General features: G+C 21.9%; 1 protein-coding gene across 3 annotated transcripts in view; it reads left to right on the forward strand.

Moving 5' to 3' along the window:
* Nucleotides 1-23,316, forward strand: part of LOC122498039 (circadian locomoter output cycles protein kaput-like) — a 97,391-nt gene extending 74,075 nt beyond the window's left edge. For 2 of the 3 annotated variants that reach the window (XM_043605536.1, XM_043605535.1), the window contains 13 exons: nt 9,235-9,401; nt 9,881-9,954; nt 10,094-10,192; nt 13,432-13,756; nt 16,575-16,835; nt 16,963-17,113; nt 17,288-17,387; nt 19,333-19,735; nt 19,813-20,550; nt 21,138-21,185; nt 21,436-21,479; nt 22,122-22,265; nt 22,650-23,316. In XM_043605536.1, coding sequence (XP_043461471.1) covers nt 9,235-9,401; nt 9,881-9,954; nt 10,094-10,192; nt 13,432-13,756; nt 16,575-16,835; nt 16,963-17,113; nt 17,288-17,387; nt 19,333-19,735; nt 19,813-20,550; nt 21,138-21,185; nt 21,436-21,479; nt 22,122-22,265; nt 22,650-22,727 — 2,632 coding nt within the window. In that variant the 3' untranslated portion in view covers nt 22,728-23,316. The remainder of the gene's footprint in view (nt 1-9,234; nt 9,402-9,880; nt 9,955-10,093; nt 10,193-13,431; nt 13,757-16,574; nt 16,836-16,962; nt 17,114-17,287; nt 17,388-19,332; nt 19,736-19,812; nt 20,551-21,137; nt 21,186-21,435; nt 21,480-22,121; nt 22,266-22,649) is intronic. The other variant, XM_043605537.1, reaches the window with a different exon arrangement.
* Nucleotides 23,317-25,217: the final 1,901 nt, after the last annotated feature.

Here is a 25,217-nt window from a genome sequence, read left to right on the forward strand (position 1 = left end):
GAATTCATAATTTCATAGTTTTAAGTTTATACGGCAAACAAAAAATACACAAAAAATTAAAATATTCTTATCAATTCAAAACATTTAATTTTTTCCAGTACTTTTAGTAAAAATCCCTAACTTTTCCATGATTTCCCTGACTAATTCTATTTTCCCAGACTTTTCCCTGAATTCCGTGATTGCCTGAAATGTGGCAACCCTGAAGTAAAAATCTCGTTAGTCCACCTACTGGAAAATTAATTCAACTAGTGAAATTGTTTAAACAATTGGTGGGAATGTTGATTTTATTGTTTCTGATGTTTGTCCAAGTTGTAATTTCGTTTGTCCACCCATTAGAAAATTTATTCCACCCTCCTAGACTAAGTTAGAAACAAAATTTAAAAAAAAAAAAATTTAGAATTTTTTTTTTTTTTTTTTTGAAACTTTTTTTTGGTGGACAAAAAAATTAATGGTTGGACAAACGTGGACCTATCTTGGACAAACGAATACTACTTAGAAAAGTAAAAAATTTTGACATGTCGGAGCCAACTTCACAGACCTAAATTTCACGAAAGAATTCAATTTTTCTCTTAATTCGTTATAGAATTTTTCCAAAAATTTCAATTATTTTCTAAAAATTTTAAAAATCCTCTGAAACAATTCAATTTTATTTACCTATAAAATAATTGTAAAAGTCTTTGCGAAAATTCAATTATTTTGCATCCAATTTTAATAACATTTCATGAAAGAATTCAATTTTTAAAAAATTTTTAATAATATTTTTCGAAAAAATTTAATTAGTTTCTAAAATTTAAATAAATCCTTCAAATAATTAAATTATATTTATAAATAGGTATAGTAAAATATTTATTAAGAATTCGCAATTGTATTCAAAACAATATTTGACGAAAGAATCCAATTTTTAATAAAATTTTTCGAAAAAATTCAATTATTTTATAAATAGTAAAATTCTTTGAAAAATTCAATTATTTTTAATAAAATTGTTTATATTGTGGCCTTGGGTCAAAAACAATAAAAACAATAAAATAAATAAATAATAATAATATTAATAATAATAATAATAATAATAATATAATATTAATAATAATAATATTATAAACAATTTTATTTGACAAAAATTAAGGTCCTGAAAACACTCTACGTTAATTATTTTTAATAAAATTTCATGAAAGAATTCAATTTTTATTTTTATTTTAAAAAATTGAAAAAGATTGTTCATAAAATTCAATTATTTTCAAAATTTTTAATTAAAATTATTTTTTAAAAAACTATTATTTATAAAAAATTTAAAGAAATTCTTCAAAAATAATTTAATTAAAATTTTCAAAAATCTTAACAAAATTAATTATTGTACTTCTCAAAAGATTATTATATTGAAAAAAATGAAATATATTGAAATTAATTAAGAAGAAGAAAAATAATAAGAAGTAAAAATAATAAAATAATTAAATAATAAAGTAAAATATAATATACTTTATATATAAGACACATGTTACTTTTCCATATTAAACATTATAGTCACACGTCATTCCTGATTAAGAAAAGAAAAGAGAAAATAAAAATCGGAAATCAAGATTTAATATAAGTTACAGATGATAATTCGTTTTTATCAGAAATTTACCCTTTGACATCGGCAAAATTTTAATTTCATTTTTTATCTAATTGAATTTATTGTAAATTTTATTTTAATTTTATTCTAAGTTTACGAAATCAAGTTAACTGATTTGAAATTTAATTTAGTAAATAAATTTTAGTACAGTAAATTTTACCGCATAATAATCTTTAGTAACATAAATTTTACTATACTATAGTATAGTAAAATTTATCTGCCTCCAAAGATACGGTGAATTTTCCTCAACTAAGAAACGAATCACTAAACTTATACACTAAAGTGATTGGTTTCCAACAGAGATTAAAAAAAAACACTGTAAACACAATAATTTGATTTGCAATTAAAAAAAAATATGTTTCTCAAGATTTGAATACTATTATCTGCATAAAGTGCGCCATTGATTTCCCTTGGTAACCAAAAATAATAATTGTTCTCCGAGTGAGAAAGAGAAAGAGTTATTTTTCTCGAAAAATGAAAACAACACACACCGATGTCAAAGGGTAAATTTCTGATAAAAACGAATTATCATCTGTAACTTATATTAAATCTTGATTTCCGATTTTTATTTTCTCTTTTCTTTTCTTAATCAGGAATGACGTGTGACTATAATGTTTAATATGGAAAAGTAACATGTGTCTTATATATGGGCAATTCCACGTGAGATTTCAGTCGACCTCTTAAAATCGGCCAAAAATATTTTTTTTCTATTCTGTATTGAAAAAAAACAGATACGTATTTTTTTTTTTTTTTGTTGGAGGCCACATTTTTGAGTTATGAATTTTCAAAATTTTCGCTTTTTAAATGTAGGTATATTTTTAATGTCAGATAACTCAAAAAATATTGCTTCTTTTCATTTTTTGACAAGAGAAAAAAAGTTTTGTTTTTCTCTCTACTTTTGAATAATCATAACAAAAAAATTTTTTTTTCATTTTTTATTAAAAAAATAAAAAAATTTTATAAACAAATTAATTTTTTTTAACTTTGGGTATGATAAATTTTTAATTTTCTTTTTTTAAAACATACCTGGAAATGATAAGAAGGTTTTGCAAAAAGTTTCAGAGTGGGCCTGACAAGTTTGATGGGTCCAAAAAAATAATTAAGCTCTCCGTGCAGGTCGCACGCACGTGGCACAATGGGATTTTTTTACAATTTATTATTAAAAATCGTTTAGAGCCTAAAAATTCAATAATAATCAAAATCCGATAAAATTTGTAGGCTCTAGACAATTTTTAATAATAAATTGTAAAAAAATCTCATTGTGCCACATGCGTGCGACCTGCACGGACAGCTTAATTATTTTTTTGAACCCATCAAACTTGTCAGGCCCACTCTGAAACTTTTTGCAAAACCTTCTTATCATTTCGAGGTATGTTTTAAAAGAAGAAAATTAAAAATTTATCATACCCAAAGTTAAAAAAAATTAATTTGTTTATAAAATTTTTTTATTTTTTTAATAAAAAATGAAAAAAAAAATTTTTTGTTATGATTATTCAAAAGTAGAGAGAAAAACAAAACTTTTTTTCTCTTGTCAAAAAATGAAAAGAAGCAATATTTTTTGTGTTATCTGACATTAAAAATATACCTACATTTAAAAAGCAAAAATTTTGAAAATTCATAACTCAAAAATGTGGCCTCCAAAAAAATAATAAAAAAATACGTATCTGTTTTTTTTCAATACAGAATAGAAAAAAAATATTTTTGGCCGATTTTAAGAGGTCGACTGAAATCTCACGTGGAATTGCCCATATATAAGAAATGATTTGAAAAGCTCGATATGTATATATATATATATATAGCATATAAAATTAAATATATATGTCGCGGCATTATTATGTATAAATTATTTATTACGTGTTAATCCAATGTGCGGCTTCTGGTTATATTCGAGTGATAACGTCTCTTGTAAATAATAAATTTTTTTCCCAAGGCCATTTCGGAGACATGTTGTGTACGTCAAAGCCAGTTGGCAAGTGATGAGTTGCACCGGAGAATGAACGAACGAAATGAGATGTGATGATCATCATCAACAGCATCATTTCTCTGATGACAAATGACCAGGCGTGCGCTTATTATTGCAATATTTTATCATGTGTCGATAATATACTCTCCCCAAGCAATTATAAATTATCGTCAAGGGTTGAAAAATAAAATAAAATTTTAAAAATTATTTTTTTAATTTAGAATTCTTTATTTTAATTTATTTATTTCAATTTTGAAGAATTTTTTAATTCTCCCCGCGAAATCAGTATCGTCATGAATAATGAAATAACAAAATAAAAAAAATTGTTTTTCTATTTTATTTTATTTTATTATTATGAATTTTATTACTAGCAACAATTCGCGCGGCGCTGAAGCACACGGCTAACTTCTTACTTACTTTTTTTAAATTGTAGCAACAATTTGAGCGCTAAAGCAAACATTTAATTATTTTCATAAAATAATAAAAATTCCACAGGAATTCAATTATTTACAAATTTTTTTATAAATTTCTTCGCAATCATTAAATAATTATTTTCATAAATAATAAAATTTTTACAGGGATTCAATTATTTTCGTAAATAATAAAATTTTTATTAGGAATTCAATTATTTTGATAAATAATAAAACTCATTGCAGAATATAAATTATTATTAATACAATTTTAATCCAATTCCTCGAAAAATGTAACTATTCTTAAAAATTTTATTAAAATTCGTCAAAAGAATTCAATTATTTAAAAAGTTGTTGATAAATTTCTGTTATGAGAATTCAATTTTTAGAAACATTAAATTATTCAATAAATTATTTATTTTTGTATTTAAATAATTGAATTCTTGTTGAATTTTTTAATAAAAATTGATTTAAAAATGAATTTGAGTTAAAAACAAATGAATTTGAAAATTCCCAAAAAACTTTTTCAAAAAATTATTAAAAATAATGGATTTGTAGAAAAATTTTAGTTAAAAACACTAAAAAAAATTTTAATTTTGCAGAAATTACAAATAATTGGAGAAATTTTTATTTTCTTTTCAAGAGTAATAAAATCCTTCGCAGAAATTTAATTATGTTCAAAAATTAAAAAAAATTCTCTTTAAAATTTCAATTATCTTTAGAAATAATAAAATTCTTCTTCGAATTTCAATTATTTTCAAAAGTTTTAATAAAATTCTTTGTAAAATTTCAATTACTTTCAAAAATTTTCCTCAGTTCAATGATTTTCAATATCTACTATTTTAATAAAATTTTCCAAAACAATTCAATTATTTAAAAAAAATGTAATAAAATTCTACGCAAACATTTAATTCTTTTCATAAAATAATTAAAATTCCACAGGAATTCAATTATTTACAAATTTTTTATAAATTTCTTCACAATAATTCAATTATTTTCATAAATAATAAAATTCTTTTTAGAAATTCAATTATTTTCGTACGTAATAAAATTCTTTTTAGGAACTCAATTATTTTCATAAATAATAAAAATCATTTCAGAATTTCAATTATTTTTAATCAAATTTTAATCAAATTTATCGAAAAATGTAATTATTCTTAAAAATTTGTTGATAAAATTCTTTTATGAGAATTCGATTTTTAGAAACATTGAACTATTCAATGAATTATTTATTTTTGTATTTAAATAATTGAACTAGTGGAATTCAAAAAATGAATTTCAGTTAAAATTTTAGATAATAATTAAATATTAAAAGCAATATAGCGTGAATTTTGGTAAATAATAAAATTCTTTTTAGGAATTCAATTATTTTGATAAATAATAAAACTCATTGCAGAATTTCAATTATTTTTAATACAATTTTAATCAATTTCCTCTAAAAAATTATTAAAAATTTTATTAAAATTCTTTAAGAGAATTCAATTATTTAAAAATTTATTGATACAATTCTTTATGAGAATTCAATTTTAAGAAACATGCAATTATTCAATAAATTGTTTTTTTTTTGTATAAATAATTGAATTCTAGTAGAATTTTCTCATAAAAATTGATTTAAAAATGGATTTCAGTTAAAATTTTAGATTTTGAAAAGGTTTCAGTTTAAAATCTAAAAATTTGAATTTTTCATATTTTTAACTAACAATTCTGTGGAATAAATTTTTTCTTAGAAAGTTTTATTGCGGATTTTTTTTATATTATTTGAAGCATTTATTTTCTAATATATATTTAATTGAAGAATTTACGAATAATTGAAATTACGTAAAATTGAATATTGTAAACAAATGGATTTGAAAATTGTCAAAGAACTTTTTCAAAAATTATTAAAAATAATCGATTTAAAGAAGAATTTTAGTTAAAAATTCTTGAAAATAATAATTAAATTGATAATGATTTTATCACTGGGTGATCTATAATTATATTATAGTTATGAAAAATTTGATTTATAATTTTAAGTAAACAGTTCTTTTATTTGACTCGGACTAGTTATATTTTTGTCAGCAATTGGTCCGTATTTTTAAATACTTTCACTGGTTCGTGCCCTGATTTTGGAGAAATTACAAATAATTGCAGAAATTAAATTATTTTCAAAAAAAAAAAAAAATTCAACTATGTTTAAAATTTGAAAAAAAATTCTCGTAAAAATTCTAATTATCTTTATAAATAACAACATTCTTCTCCAAAGTTCAATTATTTTCATAAATGTCAAAAAAAAATTCTTGGCATAATTTCAATTATTTTCAAAAAATTTTAAAATTTCAATGATTTTCAGTATCTACTATTTTAATAAAATTTCCCAAAAAGAATTCAATTATTTAAAAAAAATGTTAATAAAATTGTATGCAAACATTTAATTATCTTCATAAATAACAAGAATTTCACAAAAATTCAATTATTTTCATAACTAAAAAAATTTTTTAAGGAATTCAATTATTATTTTCGCATAAAAAATAATTTAAAATTCTAGATAATAATAATTTAATTACAATGATGAAAATAATTTTGATGAAGTTACAGTAAAATAAATAAATTTTCTATTTCTTAATCACAGTTGTTTAACAATTTTCTAATTTTGTTTAGAAGTAAAGAACAAAAATCTGCATAATTTCAATTTGATAATACATAATATTTAAGAAAAATTTTAGTCTTTTAATGAAAAGAAGTGAAAAAAATTCTGATGTTTTCTATTTGTCATTACAATTTTGAATTAATTATAAAATAAAAATAATTATAACATAATAATATAATCTAAAGTTAACATAAAACAAAAGTATAAACAAAAGGCAACTTTAGAGTGTGAGGGACAGAAAAATTGAATGAATGAAAGAATGAAAAAACATTCAAATTATTATAGTTAATTTTAGTATACCTGAAAGAAGTGATAAATAAAAATAAAATAAATTATAAATAAAAATAAAAAATCAGAAATAAAAAATAAAATTGTCGAAAAATTCGAAATAAATCGATAATTGCAATTAAATGTCGAGGGGGCTTAAAAATTATTGTTAAATTAGGCATCGAGCCAAATTTACCGGATTCTTAAAGGGGACAGACCAGAAAGTTCAATTGTTTATTGGCGAAAAATGATTCTTTGGACGAACTCCAAGATAATTATATATATACGTTTATATTGTATATAATTATAAAAAAGTCTCATTCTATGAATATCTTGAGCGAAAATTATTGCAAGTCAACTACTTTGTGTCCTTTAACCCTCAATCTTAATGATCGTTATAAATAATGTGAACTCTGCGCGCTGTCATGAAAAATCTATATATCATCGAATTTTTTTTCCGTTTAGGTGAAATTCTCTTTAGATTATAAAAAAAAAAAAATGGAGAAAAGAAAATTTTTCCTTTTTTTTTGCAAAAAGAAAAATTGAAATGGCTCTTAATTATCTTTTAACTTTGTATCTAATTTTCTTGCGTTGATTTTTATATTGTGAATTGACGATAGTATTATAATATGTATTATTGGCATTTGGCAAAAGATATCGTATAGAAATTTGTTTCACATAAGAGAAATTGTTCGATATATTTACGCATAATGAAACTCTTCCAACTTTTTTTTAACTAGCATCATTTTTAATTTAACTATAGATAACTTAATAATTATTTTTACGCTTCTCTATTTTCTTCTTTTCTTCTTTTAAAAAAATCAAAATTCTTAACTATGTATTAAAATGTTTTTAAATGAATAAGTTATTTAACAAATTATCAGAGACATAAATTTAAAAATTTTCATGAAAATTTGCATGTCACTCGATTTTACGAGCTCACACACTATATTTACTTATTTTTGTCTTTATGTCAGTCTCGTTATACTATACTCCTCTAAAAGTCAAAGATTGAGTCATTGAATGTCTATATATGAGGAATGGAAAAAATGAATTTTTATTTTAAAAAAAAATGAGAAAAAATGTATATATCTATACAACTTGATGGTATACACGCTTTAAAGAAAACATCAAGGGCGACATAATCATTATACATAACTGCATCGGAATCAATAATATTATAAAGACGCAAAATCACAATTCACGAGAATGAAAATTTAATATTCTGTTGCGCCTCAATTTTATCACTCGATATTTTTAATTTTTTTTTTTTTCTGTTTTTTGCTTTTGAAAGGAATAATTTTTTTTACTTTTCATTTTTGTATTATTTCTGTCTTTTAGTATTTATATAAACAGTTTCTGAAAATAAATCCTTTCGTAATGTTTATTTACCATTTTTATTTATTACTTTTTTAATTTTATTATTTTTTCTATTTTTATTTTATTATTCTTTTCTATTTTACTTTTTTTCTATTATTACTTTATTTATTTATTTATTTTAATTGTTTAATTCTTTCCTGTTTTCATTATTTTTATTTTTTCTATTTTTATTTTACTGTTCTTTTCTATTTTATTTTCTTTATTTTTTCTATTCTTTTCTATTTATTCTTATTTTATTTTTCTTTATCCTTTTCCACTATTTTTATTTTTTCTACTATTTTTATTTACTCTTTCTTGTTTTATTTTTCTTTATTCTTTTCTCCTATTTTTATTTTTTCTATTATTTTTATTTACTCTTTCTTGTTTTATTTTTCTTTATTCTTTTCTTCTATTTTTATTTTTTCTATTTTTATTTTACTGTTCTTTCCTATTTTATTTTCTTTATTTTTTCTAATATTTTTATTTTTTCTATTCTTTATTTCTATTTATTCTTTCCTATTTTATTTTTCTTTATCCTATTCCACTATTTTTATTTTTTCTACTATTTTTATTTACTCTTTCTTGTTTTATTTTTCTTTATTCTTTTCTCCTATTTTTATTTTTTCTATTATTTTTATTTACTCTTTCTTGTTTTATTTTTCTTTATTCTTTTCTTCTATTATATTTTTATTTACTCTTTCCTATTTTATTGTTTTTTATTCTTTTGTACTATTTTTATTTCTTCTATTATTTTTTTATCCTACTTTATTTCTTTTTTTTATTCTTTTCTACCATTTCTATTTTATTATTCTGTCCTATTTTATTATTATTTTTTTCATATTTTTTCTCATTAAAATAATTAAAAATTAATTAATAATTAATAAACTCATTTTATTAAAGTAATTGAATTTCTGTTTATCTTATTATTTATTGTAATAAGAAAATTCTAGAAAAATGTTATAATTTAAATTAATTTTATATTTTTTCTGTTATTTTGCAGTAATCCTCGGGCCTCGAGGAATTTGGCGGAGAAGCAACGACGAGATAACTTGAATTCAAACATCTCGACGATGGCATCTCTTTTGCCAATGGTCGCAGGAAATTCGCGAAAAACAGATAAGATCTCTATTTTGAGATTGGCTGGTGCTTATCTCAGATACACATACAGTAAGTTTCGTTAATGAATTATTAATAAAATCCCTTATCTCATTTTTTTATTAGTTAAAAGAAGGGAACAGATTCGACTGATAAAAAATCGTCTCTCTTTTCCCCAAGAATTTATTTTTTTGATTATTAATGCAGATCTTCATTATTTTTTTTCCCCGAAGATCATTTTTGTCCTATATAAATTTTTTCTGGCATAATTTTATTTTTTTTTAAAAATATTTAATAATAATATTTATTAAACTGTTATATTCATTTTATAATTTGTTTCTTTATTTATTATTTATTTATTATATTTAATATAAATTTATTTCTTCAATTTATTTTATTTAATGGAAAAAAAATAATTCTTATTTATTTTTATTTACTTGTTTTTTTGCATTTGCAATCAAAATTATAAATAAATTATAAATTTCATATTAATATTAGTGTAATGTAAAAAATAATAATTATTATAAAAAAAGAAATTTTTTATTTTTCAGCTCTTGGACAAGGAAAGATTGGTTTCCTTCCTCAAAGGTTCAACGGAATGAATCTTGAACAGTTTATTATCGATGTGAGTATTTAGTGAAAAAAAAGTAATAAATTAGGGAAAATTAAAATTCGATTGTAATTTTATGCTGATATTTTCACTATAATTATAGTTTGTCAAGTTTTTGATAAAAAATTTTTATTTAATCTTTTCTTTTTTGCAGAGCATGTGTGATAACGGAGGATTCTTCATTGTAGTCACAAGTACAGGAAAAATTGTTTATATCAGTCAACATGTTGAACAACAATTAGGACACGCTCAGGTAACATAAAAAATTTTTAATTTCTCATTAGACAAATTTTTCGTAGATTTTCTTTTTAATGGATTTTAAAAAATGAAAATTATTAAGTCGTGGAAAATTATTGCAATTAATATTAATTAAATAATAATTATTTCCAAAAGAGAAAATTATTAAGTCGTAGAAAATTTTACTATTAATATTAATATCGAGAATTAAAATTTTATATTGAGTCATTAATATTGAATCGTTAATTTTGAATCATTAATTTGAAATCTTTAATATTAAGTAGAATTAAATTGGAAAGTTGAATCGTAAAATTTAAACCATTAAATCTCTAATATTCGAAGACAAATTTCATTTAAATCGATTATTAATTATTTATTAATATTTCAGGAAATTTTTATTGAAAGAAGTTCTTGATTTTTGTAGACAAATTAAAATTTTAATCGGATCATTTGTTGTTAAAAAAGAAAAGAATCTAATGAGCACAAGGGTAATTTAGTCATGATGTCATGAAAAATATTGTTATGTTTAACGCGTGACTATTTTGGAACTAGATAAATCATATCAAGGTTTAAAAACACTTGTTGCGGATCGTGAATAACTTAGACGTTGGAGTTTATAGATATATATTTCTAAATTGCATTTTACATTGTATCGAGAATTAGGAATTTCAACTATCGATTTTTAGACAATTTGCAACAAATTGGTGATTTAATTAAAAAATTTTCTTTAATGAACGAGAAGAAGAATTCTCATTCCGATTCCTTGTGATCTGAAATTGAAAACTCAATTTTTCGATATTATTGTAAGATTTTTCCTTTTCCTTAATTGAATTATTTTAATCGACAATTTTCACGACTTGTTTTCATTTTTCTATTCTATGGCAAAGAAATTAATTTTTATTCTTCCATTCGTTTTTTTAATTCTATGTTAAAGAAATTAATTTTTATTCTTGTTTTGAAAACTAAAATATTGTCATTTTATTGTTAATTCAAAAAATATTATTTTCAATTTTGTTTTTGAAGAAGAAGAAGAAGAAGTAGAAGAAGAATTTAATTTTTCAAAACTAAAATAGAAATGAAAGAATTTTCCACTTTTTACATTTTTTGCATAATATAAAAAAGGAATTTTAAAAAATAATTTTCCATTTTTAAATGCAAACTAAAGGTAATATAATCTGTCAATTTTTTCTTTCTAGAAGCAACGTCAAATTGTAAATTTAAATGCGATGAATTTATTTATAGAATTTACTGGTTAATTTATTCCGTCGAAGCTTAATGCAATTTATAAAAATGAAAATCATTTTATTAAATTAAAAAATTATACAGTAATTAACGATTTTAATTGACAAAAAATATTTGAATTATTACATATATTTACTTTTTTGAGATTAAAAAAAAGAATTAAAAATTAAACATAAAATCGACTGTCTAAGGAAATATTTGTTATCTCGGTTGGAAAACTTACGAGGAAATGAATAATTTACGTATTCAATAAATTCATAAACGAGTCGTAACTCAAGTAATGTTAATGTTCGGTCATCTGAAATTATTCGAGATCCTTTACTTATTAAAAAAAAAGAAATTAAGAATTCTGTGGAATTTTTTTAAAAACGGCCGTCATGAAAAAAATTTAGTTCTTGGTAAAAATAAAATAATTAAAATAAAACAAAATAATTGATAATCAAAACGAAAATTCTATTTTAGATAGAAGACTAAAATAGAGTAAAAAAATATATTCAATGATAATATTTCAAAACTAAAACAAATTTTACTTGCAAAAATTATAAATTTTAATTTTAACCTGAAGGAAAAATTTGCTTTTTTAAAATTTAAATTCCTTTGGGAATAAAAATCATTTTCGAAAATATTCCACTTTTGTATTTAAATAGATAAATGTTTCAAACTAATTTCTGGTTTTTAAAGTTATTTTAAAAATAAAAAAAACGAGGCACAAATTTTTTTTCAAGACACAAAAAAATACAAGTATTTCGTATATTTTTTCTGGTATTCTTTATCATGAGTTGTATTGCAAAAATTATCGAAATAATTATTTTAAGGAATATTGGTTTAAAAATATTTTTCAACAATGTAGTGGAAATTGTATTTAAATATTATTTACGTTTAAATTTGTTAAAATTTTGAAAATTATTTTTTTTAAATTTTCTTTCCTTTGGCGAAAAAAATGTTTCAAATAAAAAAAATATTAATAAATACAATTTAATATGTAAATTGAAATATTTTTCAAAAAAATAGTGGAGATTTGTATTTGAATATTATTTGCGTTTAAATTATAATTAGTTTCTAAATTTTGAATTTTTTAGATTTTTTAGAAATTCTTTGAACTTTTCAAACAAGAATATTATATTCCAGACGTATTTCCTTTTTTTTGGAAAATTTTTATCAAGACTAAAGTTAGAAAATCGTTTTTATCTTGATAAAAATTAGAAATTGTTCTGCAGGGGAATTTTCTTGCTCAATTTCTTTTCCTTTTCTTTTTTTTTCTTCATCGCAAGTCAAATTTCAAGATAGAACGTTCATGTCTGATGATGTCGCCCCCGCTAAAAATTTGATCGCTCCAAATTCAGGAGATAACGATCATTCATTATTCGAGTTCATAACGAGCAAACGTTGATTCGCACGAGTCTTGATATTTTTTTCTTTTTTTTGGATTCACAAGAGACGGTGGTTATCAGTATATAGATATATTTTAAGAGTCTAGAAAATCAAGGCTTATTGTCGTCTTATGAGGGGGACCACCTGATGTGTGCAAATGAATCTCATTGACAACGTGTTGCATGTACACGTTGCAAGTTTTTTTTCTCATTTTCTTTATAATTTCATTCTTCGTGCATTATCGAATTTTTTTTCTCTTTGGTTCTTTGTATTCACGATTGGAAATTAAGCAAAAAGAATTTTTAAATATTTATTAAAAATGTTTAGAAATAGAAAAAAGGAAAAAATAAATTTGAAAAAAAGGAAAATATTTCAAAGAAGAGAAAATATTTGAAAAAAAGAGGAAAAATATTAAAGTGGCATTAAAAAATTGCCTAAAAATTTGGAAAATATGTAGATTTTAATTATTATATATCATTAATTTATTATAAGTACCTGCATTGCATTGTATAAGAGAGTTGATGTGACGATTGCGTCAAATAGCTTCTGTCTCGAATTCCAACCTTCGGCTTTAGTTAATTTATTATAAGTAAATAATAAATAAGCGAGATTGTTTCTAAATTGGATGAAATTGTTTTTCAGGCTCAATTGCTTGGCGAGTCGCTGTATAATTATGTCTGTCCGGAGGATCATGAGGAGCTTACAAAGAATTTTAGTTTCAATGACACTCAACGAAACACGACCCCAGCGCTTGAGAGCAGCGATCAGTTGGACGAGAGTTCCAATTCCTCGGACGATTTTTCATTTAAAGAAGAGCAAAGGAGAAGTTTCAGTATCCGTATTGCTCAGCGAACTGTGTCTAGACGCGAGCATATTCAATACGAATGTTTTCACGTTTCCGGCAACCTCTGTCTCGCCAATGCCTGCAGAAATGCCGGTTTAAATGTAAACAGATTAAAGCAGCGAGGTACGTGATTTAATTTCTCAGAAATCCCCACAGGAAAGAAAATGAATAAAAAAAAAGTTAAATTACAAAAAATGACAAAAAGGAGATTTGTATTTTTTTGTATTTAAAATTTTATTTTTTAAATTTTTACTTTCTCATCACACAGGGCTCGAACTAGGTCCGTAAATTTACTTCAAGTCCGTAAAAGTCAGTTTTTTTGAAAAAACGTCCGTAAAGGACTTTTGGAACTTTGGTGAATTTTAGAGAAATTACAAATGAATGCAAAAATTCAATTATTTTTAAAAGTAATTAAATTCTTTACTAAAATTTAATTATGTTCAAAAATTAAAAAAAAATTCTCGTCAAAGTTTCAATTATCTTTATAGAAATAATAAAATTATTCTCCGAATTTCAATTATTTTCAAAAATTTTCCTCAATTCAATGATTTTTAATATTTACTATTTTAATAAAATTTTCCAAAACAATTCAATTATTTAAAAAAATTTTAATAAAATTCTACGCAAACATTTAATTGTTTTCATAAAATAATAAAAATTCCACAAGAATTCAATTATTTACAAATTTTTTTTATAAATTTCTTCGCAATACTTCAATTATTTCCATAAATAATAAAATTCTTTTTAGAAATTCAATTATTTTCATAAATAATAAAATTCTTTTTAGAAATTCATTTATTTTTATAAATAATAAAAGTCACAGCAGAATTTCAATTATTTTTAATCAAATTTCTCAAAAAATGTAATTATTCTTAAAAATTTTATTAAAATTCGTCAAAAGAATTCAATTATTTAAAAAGAATTATTCAATAAATTATTTATTTTTGTATTTAAATAATTGAATTCTAGTAGAATTTTCCAATAAAAATTCATTTAAAAATGAATTTCAGTTAAAAACGAATGAATTTGAAAATTCTCAAAAAACTTTATCAAAAATTATTAAAAATAATGGATTTGTAGAAAAATTTCAGTTAAAAGCGAATAAATTTGAAAATTCTCAAAAAACTTCCAAAAAATTATTTAAAATAATGGATTTGTAGAGAAATTTTAGTTAAAAACACTAAAAAAAATTTTAATTTTACAGAAATTACAAATAATTGGAGAAATTTAATTGTTTTCAAGAGTAATAAAATCCTTCGCAGAAATTTAATTATGTTCAAAAATTAAAAAAAATTCTCTTTAAAATTTCAATTATCTTTAGAAATAATAAAATTCTTCTCCGAATTTCAATTATTTTCAAAAGTTTTAATAAAATTCTTGGTAAAATTTAAATTACTTTCAAAAATTTTCCTTAGTTCAATGATTTTCAATATCTACTATTTTAATAAAATTTTCCAAAACAATTTAATTATTTAAAAAAATTTTAATTAAATTCTACGCAAACATTTAATTATTTTCATAAAATAATTTAAATTCCACAGGAATTCAATTATTTACAAATTTGGGTTTTTATAAATTTCTTCGCAATAATTCAATTATTTTCATAAATAATAAAATTCTGTTTAGAAACTCAATTATTTTCGTACATAATAAAATTCTTTTTAGGAACTCAATTATTCTCATAAATAATAAAACTCATTGCAAAATTTCAATTATTTTTAATCAAATTTCTCGAAAAATGTAATTATTCTTAAAAATTTTATTAAAATTCGTCAAAAGAATTAAATTATTTAAAAATTTGTTGATAAAATTCTTTTATGAGAATTCAATTTTTAGAAACATTGAACTATGCAATAAATTATTTATTTTTGAATTTAAATAATTGAATTCTAGTAAAATTTTTCTATAAAAATTCATTTAAAAATGAATTTCAGTTAAAAATGAATGAATTTGAAAATTCTCAGAAATCTTTTTCAAAAAGTTATTAAAAACAATAGATTTATAGAAAAAATGTAGTTAAAAAAACTAAAAAAATTTTTAATTTTGGAAAAATTACAAATTATTAGAGAAATTGGATTTTTTTTATATTATTTGAAGTTTTTATTTTCTAATATATATTTAATTGAAGAATTTACGAATAATTAAAATTCGTTAAATTGAATATTGTAAACAAATGGATTTGAAAATTGTCAGAGAACTTCTTCGAAAATTAATTCATTTAAAGAAGAATTTTAGTCAAAAATTCTTGAGTATAATAATTGAATTCAAATGATGAAAATAATTTTGAAGAAGTACAATATTCTTATAATGTAAAATAATGATTTTATTAATTTTTCATCTTTAATTATTATAAAACATGAAGAAATCGATCACTCCGAGTCGAAGACTCGGAGGTGACTCGGAGTTATCGATAACTTCATGTTTTATAGTTATGAAAAATTTAATTTATAGTTTGTAAAACGTTTTCTTATTTGACTCGGACTGGTTATATTTTTGTCAGTAATTAATCCATAAATAGTCCGTAGTTTTTCATTTTTGGTCCGTAAAGTCCATAATTTTTAAATACTCTCACTGGTTCGAGCCCTGCATCACAAGGGAAAAGTATTTATTTTACTATTCGTTATTAATTGGTATTTGCTTTTTTAGTTTATTAAATGCAATATTATTTCTATTTTCTATTTTAATTATTTTTTTATTCTAGTTTCTATTTTTTTGTTTGTTTTATATTGTATTTTTATTTTGTATCGTTTTTTATTTTATCATATTTAATATTATTTTTAGTCCTTATTTTTTCTATTTTTTTATTCTAGTTTCTATTTTTTTATACTATATTTTTATTTTATTACTGGTTTTTATTTTATCAGATTTATTTATAGTTTCCAGAGGAAAGAATAAAGAAAACTAATTTTTCGTTTCTTGTTTTTTTTTTTTTTTTTTGCAGAAAATAATGGCACGAGTAATGATATCATATTTGTGGGTATTGCTCGCATGCTGAAAAAGAGAACAATCACGGAACTCTCTCTATTGGAGGCTGATAAAGATGAATACGTTACTCGACATTTGGTGGATGGACGCATCATTTTTTGCGATCACAGAATATCGGTGGTTGCTGGCTACATGGCAGAGGAGGTTTCCGGTAAAAGTGCCTTTGCATTCATGCACAAGGACGACTTCCGGTGGACCATGATTGGTCTTAGACAAAGTAAGAATAAGTAAAGAAAAAAAAAGTGAGAAAGAAAAAACTAAGAGAATAGATAATCTGCATTTCTCTCTTATTTCTCTTTGTTTTTCATTCTAAATTTATAATTATTTTTGTTTTCAATTTTCAGTGTACAATAAAGGGGAAGGATTTGAGCATTCATGTTACAGGCTCGTTGCAAAGAATGGGGAATTTATTTATTTAAGAACACACGGATATCTCGAGTTTGATAAAAATACACAAACTGTCGAGTCGTTTGTGTGCGTCAATACCCTAATGTCGTGAGTAACAATAATTTTTTTTTACTTCCGCGTTGATAAACATTTTTCCTATGAATTGTTATTTAATATAAATATATATATAAACTTTGAAAGTGTAAATATTTATTTTTAAAAATTAGAAGAATAAAAAGTGAATTTTTTTGTTTAAAAAAGGAATTTTTATTCTTTTTCTAGACGAGAAGATGGAGAGAAACTTATGAAGGACATGAAGAAGAGATTTTCGGCAACGATAAACAAAAGCATTGAGGATGGAAGTGATTTATCATTAACCTTCGTAAGTACCTTTTGCTTATTTTTATTTACTAGTGAAGGGATGAAAAAAAAATTGAAAAAGTGGATAGAAATTTTTATTTTTAGTTCATTTTTTACAAGATATAAATTTTAATTTAGTGGATTATTTATTTCATTTATTTATTTTATTTTTAAAATTATTTTATTTATTTCTTCTAGGTCCGGATGTCTGTTCGTAATTTTGAAATTAGTTTTGTTTCCTAATTTTTTTGATAATTTTTCAATAATTTTTCTTTTTAAATGGTTTGAACTTTGAAATTAATGAAATTCTCATTCAATGTTTTAAAGATTAAATAATAACAAAAGTTGGTAAACAATAATTAATTAAACACAATTGTTTTCAGTCAAAAATCATAATTTAATTTAACATTCTAAAATACAAAAATAGTTACTTATAAATTATTGTAGAAGAACTAATCTTTATTAATGCAAAATACGATTAATGTAACTTTTAAAATTTTGAATCTGAAATAATTTAATTCATGCATCGAATTTTATTAAAATTTTTGAAAATTTAATTGTTTTAAAAAATTTATTTACATTTTTTTCAAAATAATGGATTTTGTTTTAATAATTTTAATTGATAATTTGGAAAGTAATATTGAATTTTACAAAGAATGTCTTTAAAATGAAAAATTTACTTATTGAATTTTATTAAAATATTTAGGAAATAATGGAATTTTTCTCATAATTTTATTACAATATTTGTAAAATAATAGAATTTATTTAGGGAATTTTATTAAAATTTCGAAAATAATTGAATTATTTCGAAGAATATTATTAAATTTTTGAATTATATTTGAATTGTTTCAAAGTAGGTATTTCTTTAATTATTTAAAGGTTTTGTTAATAATTGTGACTAATAATTTTATTATTAAATTTTATTAAAATCATTGATAAATAAATAAATTTTTTTTGAAGAATTTTATTAGAGATTCGAAAGTAATTAAATTCTTTTCAAAATAACTTAACATAATTTTCAAAAAGTTAAGAAACTTTTTGAAAATTATGGAATTCTTTTTTGAATATTTTTAATTTAAAATTTTAAAAGTAATTGAATTTTACAAAGAATTTTTTTTAAGATTTCAAAGTAAACGTGTTTGCGAACAATTCTAATTTATCATTTGATTAATGAATTTTTATATAAAATTTTATTTTAGAAAATAATCCAATTTTTTCTCAAAATTTTGTTAAATTTTTTTAAAATAATATCTTTTATTTTACACATTTTATTAAAATTTTGAAAATAATTGAATTCTTTCAAAGTATTCCTTTAATTTTTTAAATATAATCGGTTTTGTTAATAATTGGGATTAATAATTTTACATTATTAAATTTTATTAAAATTATTTAAAAACAATTGAATTCTTTTGAAGAATTTTATTAAGAGTTTTCTAAATTAATTAAATTGTTTTGAAGAATTTCTTTAAGCTTTTTGGAAATAATGGAATTTCTTTTTTAATATTTTTAATTGAAAATTTTGAAAGTAATTGAATTTTACAAAGAATTTCTTGTTTTTAAAATAATTATGTTATTTAGTAGTTGTAATTAAGAATTTGTTTATTGAATTTTATTAAAAATTTTAGAAATTAATTGAATTCTTTCTAGAAATTTTATAAAAATTGAAAGTAATAATTGAATTTATGAAAAAGAAGTTCATTATTTACAAAAATAATTGAATTCTTGCGAGGAATTTTATTAAAATTGTACTGAAAATAATTGAATAGGAAGAAATTTATTATTTATGAAAATAATTGAATTGTTGCAAAGAATTTTATTAAAATTGTATTAAAAATAATTGAATTTTCAAATCAATAATAATAAAAAATTGAATATCGCATTTCGCGCATTAAATTTGCTGGTAAAATAAAAAATTGATATGAATGTGAAATGAAAAAAGAAGTTAAGATTGAATTATATTTGTTTAGGAGGAGCATTTAGAGGAGGAGGATGATCGAGGATCGAATGCAGTGGCAGGCGTTGAAGATCCAGCGCAACTTGAGGATGCAATTATTGATCTTATTAGTGATCTACCATCGGCTGCATTAACGAAAGAACGTCTCGCTCCCTCGCCACTTCCCGATCCACAATTTTACAAGGCGGCAATATTTTCTCAACGCTTACCACCTGCCTCCGAGCAAGTCAGTCGAATGGGCATTAAAAATATTGAACACATTTCCCGTGGTGGCAAGGGTAAAGGCTCGAGGAGTCCCAAAGCGACGACGCCCGTCAAAAAGTCCATTTATCCCGATAAAAAAATTCCCGAATTGGATTGTTCAATTCCAAGTCCAGTTTCGGAAAGTCAAGCGAATACTCCCATCGCTGAAAAAAGTGAGTTAAATTCAATATTTATTTATTTATTTATAAATGTAAGGAAAGAAAAATAAATTTTTGTTTTTCTTCGACAGAATTGACAATTGGGGAGAAGATGATTCCAGAACAATCTTGCCACTCGAGTGACGAAATGGTTTCGGAATTGGACGCAGAATTAACGAATCCATATGTACGAACGTCAGTTGTTCGTGAATTAAAGCCATTTGAGGTAAAATTAGAACAAGTTGTTGATAATATTGGAGTACACGATTCTTTGCTCAACGGACAACGACAGCAGCAGCAGCAATGCTCAAGTGCGAAAGAAAATTTGGAAATTAATTTAAAGAGACGCTACAGTGAGGACATGAATTCGAATTCAGTTAATGGAAAGAATTTATTAACGGACATTGAAGCGTGTTCGTCGTTAATATTAAATGACAATCTCAATGCTGGAACGTCGAGAAAATTGCAAATTAATAATTTAAAACGACGATTGAGCGAGGACGACGATGATGATATTGATAAGGGGGAAAATTCAAATGTGAATTCATGTAAAAGACTGCTTAAAGATTCGTATCCAACAATGGAAACGATAAATATTGAGCAGACGAGTTTTGATAATGGTTGCAGTACAACGCAACAATTCACCTATCTTTATAAGAATTCAACGGACATTGATGTCTCGGAAATTAGTTTGCAGGAGGCAAGTGGTGAATATTCGCAAATTGATCCTTCATTCGTTATGCAATCCTCTGATGAACTATTGGATTTGCAAAGTTTTCAAGATCTTCCTGGTGATATGCTCTCGAGTCCCGGTTTGGAGAGAAATTCAGGTAAATATTAATTTTACCTTTAATTTAGAAGTTAAGGTATTAATTTAATAAAAAATCCCAATTTAGTAAAATTAGTATTTCTATAATAATTCGTACTTCGAGTAATTGGAATCTAAAAATAAATATTCTCAGGGAATATTTATTTAAGTAATTTATTAAAAATACCCGGAAAAATCTAGAAATATTCCAAACAAACTTTTATTCATTTTTTTAAGTTAATTTCAAGTACAATTTAAGTACATTGTTTTTAATTTAAATTTCTGGAAATTTGCTTTTATATTCGTTTTTTCTATACTAGATAATAATAATTACAGACTTTGTAAAGATTGGAAAATTTTAAAAAAATAATTTTTTTGTACTTCAAGTTTCAATGTATAAAAAAAATTAGTTTCTTTTTATAATTATTACACACTTTATGGAGATTAGAAAACAAAAAAAAATTATATTTTGTATTTTTAAGTTTCAATTCTATAAAAAAAATAGTTATATTGTTATTATTACTAATTGAAAAGGATGATTTTAAAGTAGATTTAAAAAAAAATTAAAATGACTCAACAAGTAAAATACTTTTTGTCATTTTTATTTAGATTGGATGAGGATAATTGACAATCTTCGACCTGTGGTTAACATTGAAAGTAAGTGGAAACGATTAAAATTCATTTTTAAAGAAGATTTTTTTCAAGTTAAAATTTATAAAATTAGATCTGTTTGAAAATTTCTTATTTTATCAAATTTTTTCCATATAAATTAAATTTCAATCAGATAATGAAAAAAATGACAAAAAACTACTTTTAAAAAGTTGGAAAATGACAAAATTTAATGGAATTGAAAAAAATAATTTGAATAAATTGATTAATTTGTAATTATGATTCTTTTTTGTTGTAGATAATTTTGGTGAATCGAGTGAAGAGCAATTTATCGTGAACGATGTGAGTATTTTTTATAAACTACATGTTTTTCAAATAATTTGTTTCATAATATTAATTAAAAATTTTTTTTTTAATTTGGTTTTATTAATAAGCATTACTTTTAATTTAATACTGATTTTTAATTTCAATTGAATGTTAAATTTTCATTTCAATTTAATGTTTATTGTTAATTTAAAAACTTCTAGTGAATATATTTTTGAGAAAAATAAATTTTAAAAACAATTTATTTAAATCTATGGAAATTTGCTTTGGAATTTTGGGAAAAATTTTAATTTAATAACTTCTAGTGAATATATTTTTCGGAAAAATAAATTTTAAAAACTATTTATTTAAATTTCTGTAAATTTACTTTGAAATTTTTAGAAAAATTAATTCTAAATTTGATAATTTTTAATTTTTAAATTTCAATTTAAAAACTTGAACGAGTATATTTTTCAGAAAGATATATTTTAAAAATAATTAACGTTAATTCTTAATTCTAATTTGATATTATTAATTTTTTAATTTTAAATTTCAATTTAAAAACTTGGACGAATATATTTTTGTGAAAAATAAATTTTAAAAGGAAAATTCCAGTTTTTAATTTTAATTTTATTTGTTAATTGAGAAGTAATTAATGTTCTTTTGAATTTTGCTCCTCAGGACGTCCTCAGTGAAGAAATTGCGAGGAGACAACTTCAACTTGTTAACGGAATGGAAATGTGCGAGTCACAATTTAATGCAATACAACGTAATTTAGATAATCCCGCTCTTCAACCGCAAAGAGACAGGTTAATCCAGTTGCAGGTAAATATTTTATCAAGTTTTGCAAAAGAAAAAAAATGAAAAAATTGTGAAATAGAGAATTTATTTTTACTTAATTTATTTAAAAACAAAAACTTCCACGAATACATTTTTCTAAAAAATAAAAAAACAATTTAGTTTTTTAACAATTTTTTAATGAACAATTTAATTGTTGTTGTTGTTCAATTTTTAACAATTTTTTAAGTATAAAGAAAGTAGAAAGTCTAGGAAAAAATAACACTAGCGAACAATTTTTATTTTCATATATATTTTAAATTTAACTTTCAATTTGAAAATATTTAAAATTTAAAAAAAAGAAGGCTTTTTTTCTTTGAAAAAAGAAATATTGTTAAAGACATTTTCTAAATACTCAAAACTTAATTTCAGGCGGATCATAAGGTACAAAAGCAATTACTAAAAACATTGCAAAAGGAGCACCACAACATACAGTCAATTAGGTGGTAAAGTTTTTTGTGGCGAAAATTTCCAGTAATTAAGTTTAATTATGAAGTCCCAGTTGACCTGCAAAAAAAGACTATCGAAAACGATAGCGCGATAAAAAAAAAGTGCTAGGATTCCGCATAAAGGAAGAAAAAGAAGAAGAAGAATAAGAAGAATCTTTCAAAGAAAGCTTCGCGGAGTAGTAACGTTGTTACTTTTGTGAGTATCAAAGTTGTAAAAATTAAAAAAAAAGTCAACAGCATAAATTAAGGAAAAACGGTGCAATGCCCCTCATTACGCCATAAGTTACACTGTGTCTAGTCGAAATAGAAAAAAACACGTTAAACAGATCCAAAAATTAAATTTTTTGTTTATGTTGACGATGACACACACACTCACATACATACACAAAACATCCTTAACAAAGGATGATAAAAAAAATCCAATACTATGTCACAGTTGACAGTTAGATATTTTAACGAAAAAAAAACAACAATCTTGTAAATATTATTTCTTATTTTTAAAAGAAAAGAGTTTGAATTAATAACGTGTAATAATAACCAATTACAAAAAAAACGGGGATCTCAAGTCGTTAAATGGATCGTGAATGAAAGTGAGAGAATCAATTGATAAAAAAAAAGTAGTTTATATTAATAAAGTCTTATTACAGACTTCCTTATTGCGGTGGATGTTTTAGAGAACAATTTTTCTCAAATAAATACAAATATCAGTCCTGGGAATTAGTTACTTTTGAATAATTATTTTTTTTCAATTAAATTTTGAAAATTAGTAACTGGTTGATTTTTTACAATAAATCTAGTTTATAATTTATTTTTATATAATTATATATATATAATAATTTATAAAGGAATTTTATGAATATTATTATTTAAACGTCAGTTTAAAAACCAATGGCAATATTTCAATGTGATTGTTATTTACTTTTTGTTATTTTCACAAAAAAGAATAATGAAAGTAAAATATTTAAAAAAAAGATTTTATAGAGAAAATATAAAAAAAAAAGTTACGAAATAAGTAACTAAAAAAATGATTTTTTTTTGAGAAAATTAAGACTTAATTTTGAATTAAAGTTTAATTTTCGAAGGATGTAATGTTTAAAAGAAATATAATTTTTTTTCTTCTAAAGAAAAGCGAGACGATATTTAGGAATAGTTACTTCTTTCGTGTTGTAATAATGAACTAGTTACTTTTTAAATGTAACAATCCCATGACTTGATTGAAATTTGTCAAAAAAACAAAAAAATAGAAAACAAAAGAAAAACCTCTTTTGCTAGACAATGGATTGTTTTCACACCGACTCAATTGGCTCGTCGTATTAAAGAATAGATTTACAAAATTTTTGCTGTATTCAAATTCAATAGATTATGCATAATTCTAAAAAAAAGATATTTTGAAATTTACAATTTAACGTACAGTTAGCACATCAAGTCCAAAAATATTGACGTTTACAACAATCTAAGACAAATTATTATTATTATTAATATAAATATGTGGAGACAAAAATTATTTATAGAGAAAAAAGAATTTATTTTATCCAATTAATCGATAAACATATTAATTAATATTTAAAGTATATTAAGAATATAATTTATTAATATTAAAAGTAAATTAAAAATATTATTTATTAACATTAAAAGTAGATTGAAAATCAAATTTAAAAATATGTTAATAAAATCAATGGACTAATTTAATTGGAAACAATTATTTTTCAAAACATATTTTATAGAAATGGATTTATATGAATAACTTTCATTAAATTTTAATAATAATTTTGATTAATTTTTATTAATAATAATTATGATAAATTTTTATTAATATTAATTCTGATTAATTTTTATTAATAATAATTCTGATTAATTTTTATTGATAATAATTGTGATTAATTTTTATTAATAATAATCATTTGCTTTAGATTGTTCTAAATATATAGTGAAAATATTTCTGGTTTTGATAATTCTTACACTACAGAATTAAGGAAATATTTGTATAAAGAGCACGACTACTGCGGGATATTAAAAAAAATTTAATTTAGTAATTTCGACTAATTCGATTATTATTATTATTATTAATATTCTTTTTAAAATTATTCATCATTGTTTAAAAAGCAATAATTGACTTCTATTGTGTTTATTATTTCTTAAAGAAATTATTAAAGTTTTTTTTGACGTTTGACGGTAAAAAAAAATTGATAGAATTTTGTGATTTCGAAATTTTTATTTTATGTTTATGTAGAGAATATATATATATTTTTTTTGTTTATTGAAAATTATATTTGGCTATATACATAGAGAAATTTTATGTATGAAAACTATTATTTGTTGTTGTTGATATTAAAATATAAATATTTTACTCGTCGCGTCAAAAAAAAGAAAAGAAAAACAAAAAAATACTTTTGGATTCTTCATCCTCTCAGAAGGAATAATCTTCGCAAATTTTGTAATTTTTCAAATTTATTAATTGTATTCACTTTTATTTTTTTAATTAATTTCAATT

The sequence above is a fragment of the Leptopilina heterotoma genome, unplaced genomic scaffold (assembly GCF_015476425.1).
Source record: "Leptopilina heterotoma isolate Lh14 unplaced genomic scaffold, ASM1547642v1 Lhet_14, whole genome shotgun sequence".
NCBI lineage: Eukaryota > Metazoa > Arthropoda > Insecta > Hymenoptera > Figitidae > Leptopilina > Leptopilina heterotoma.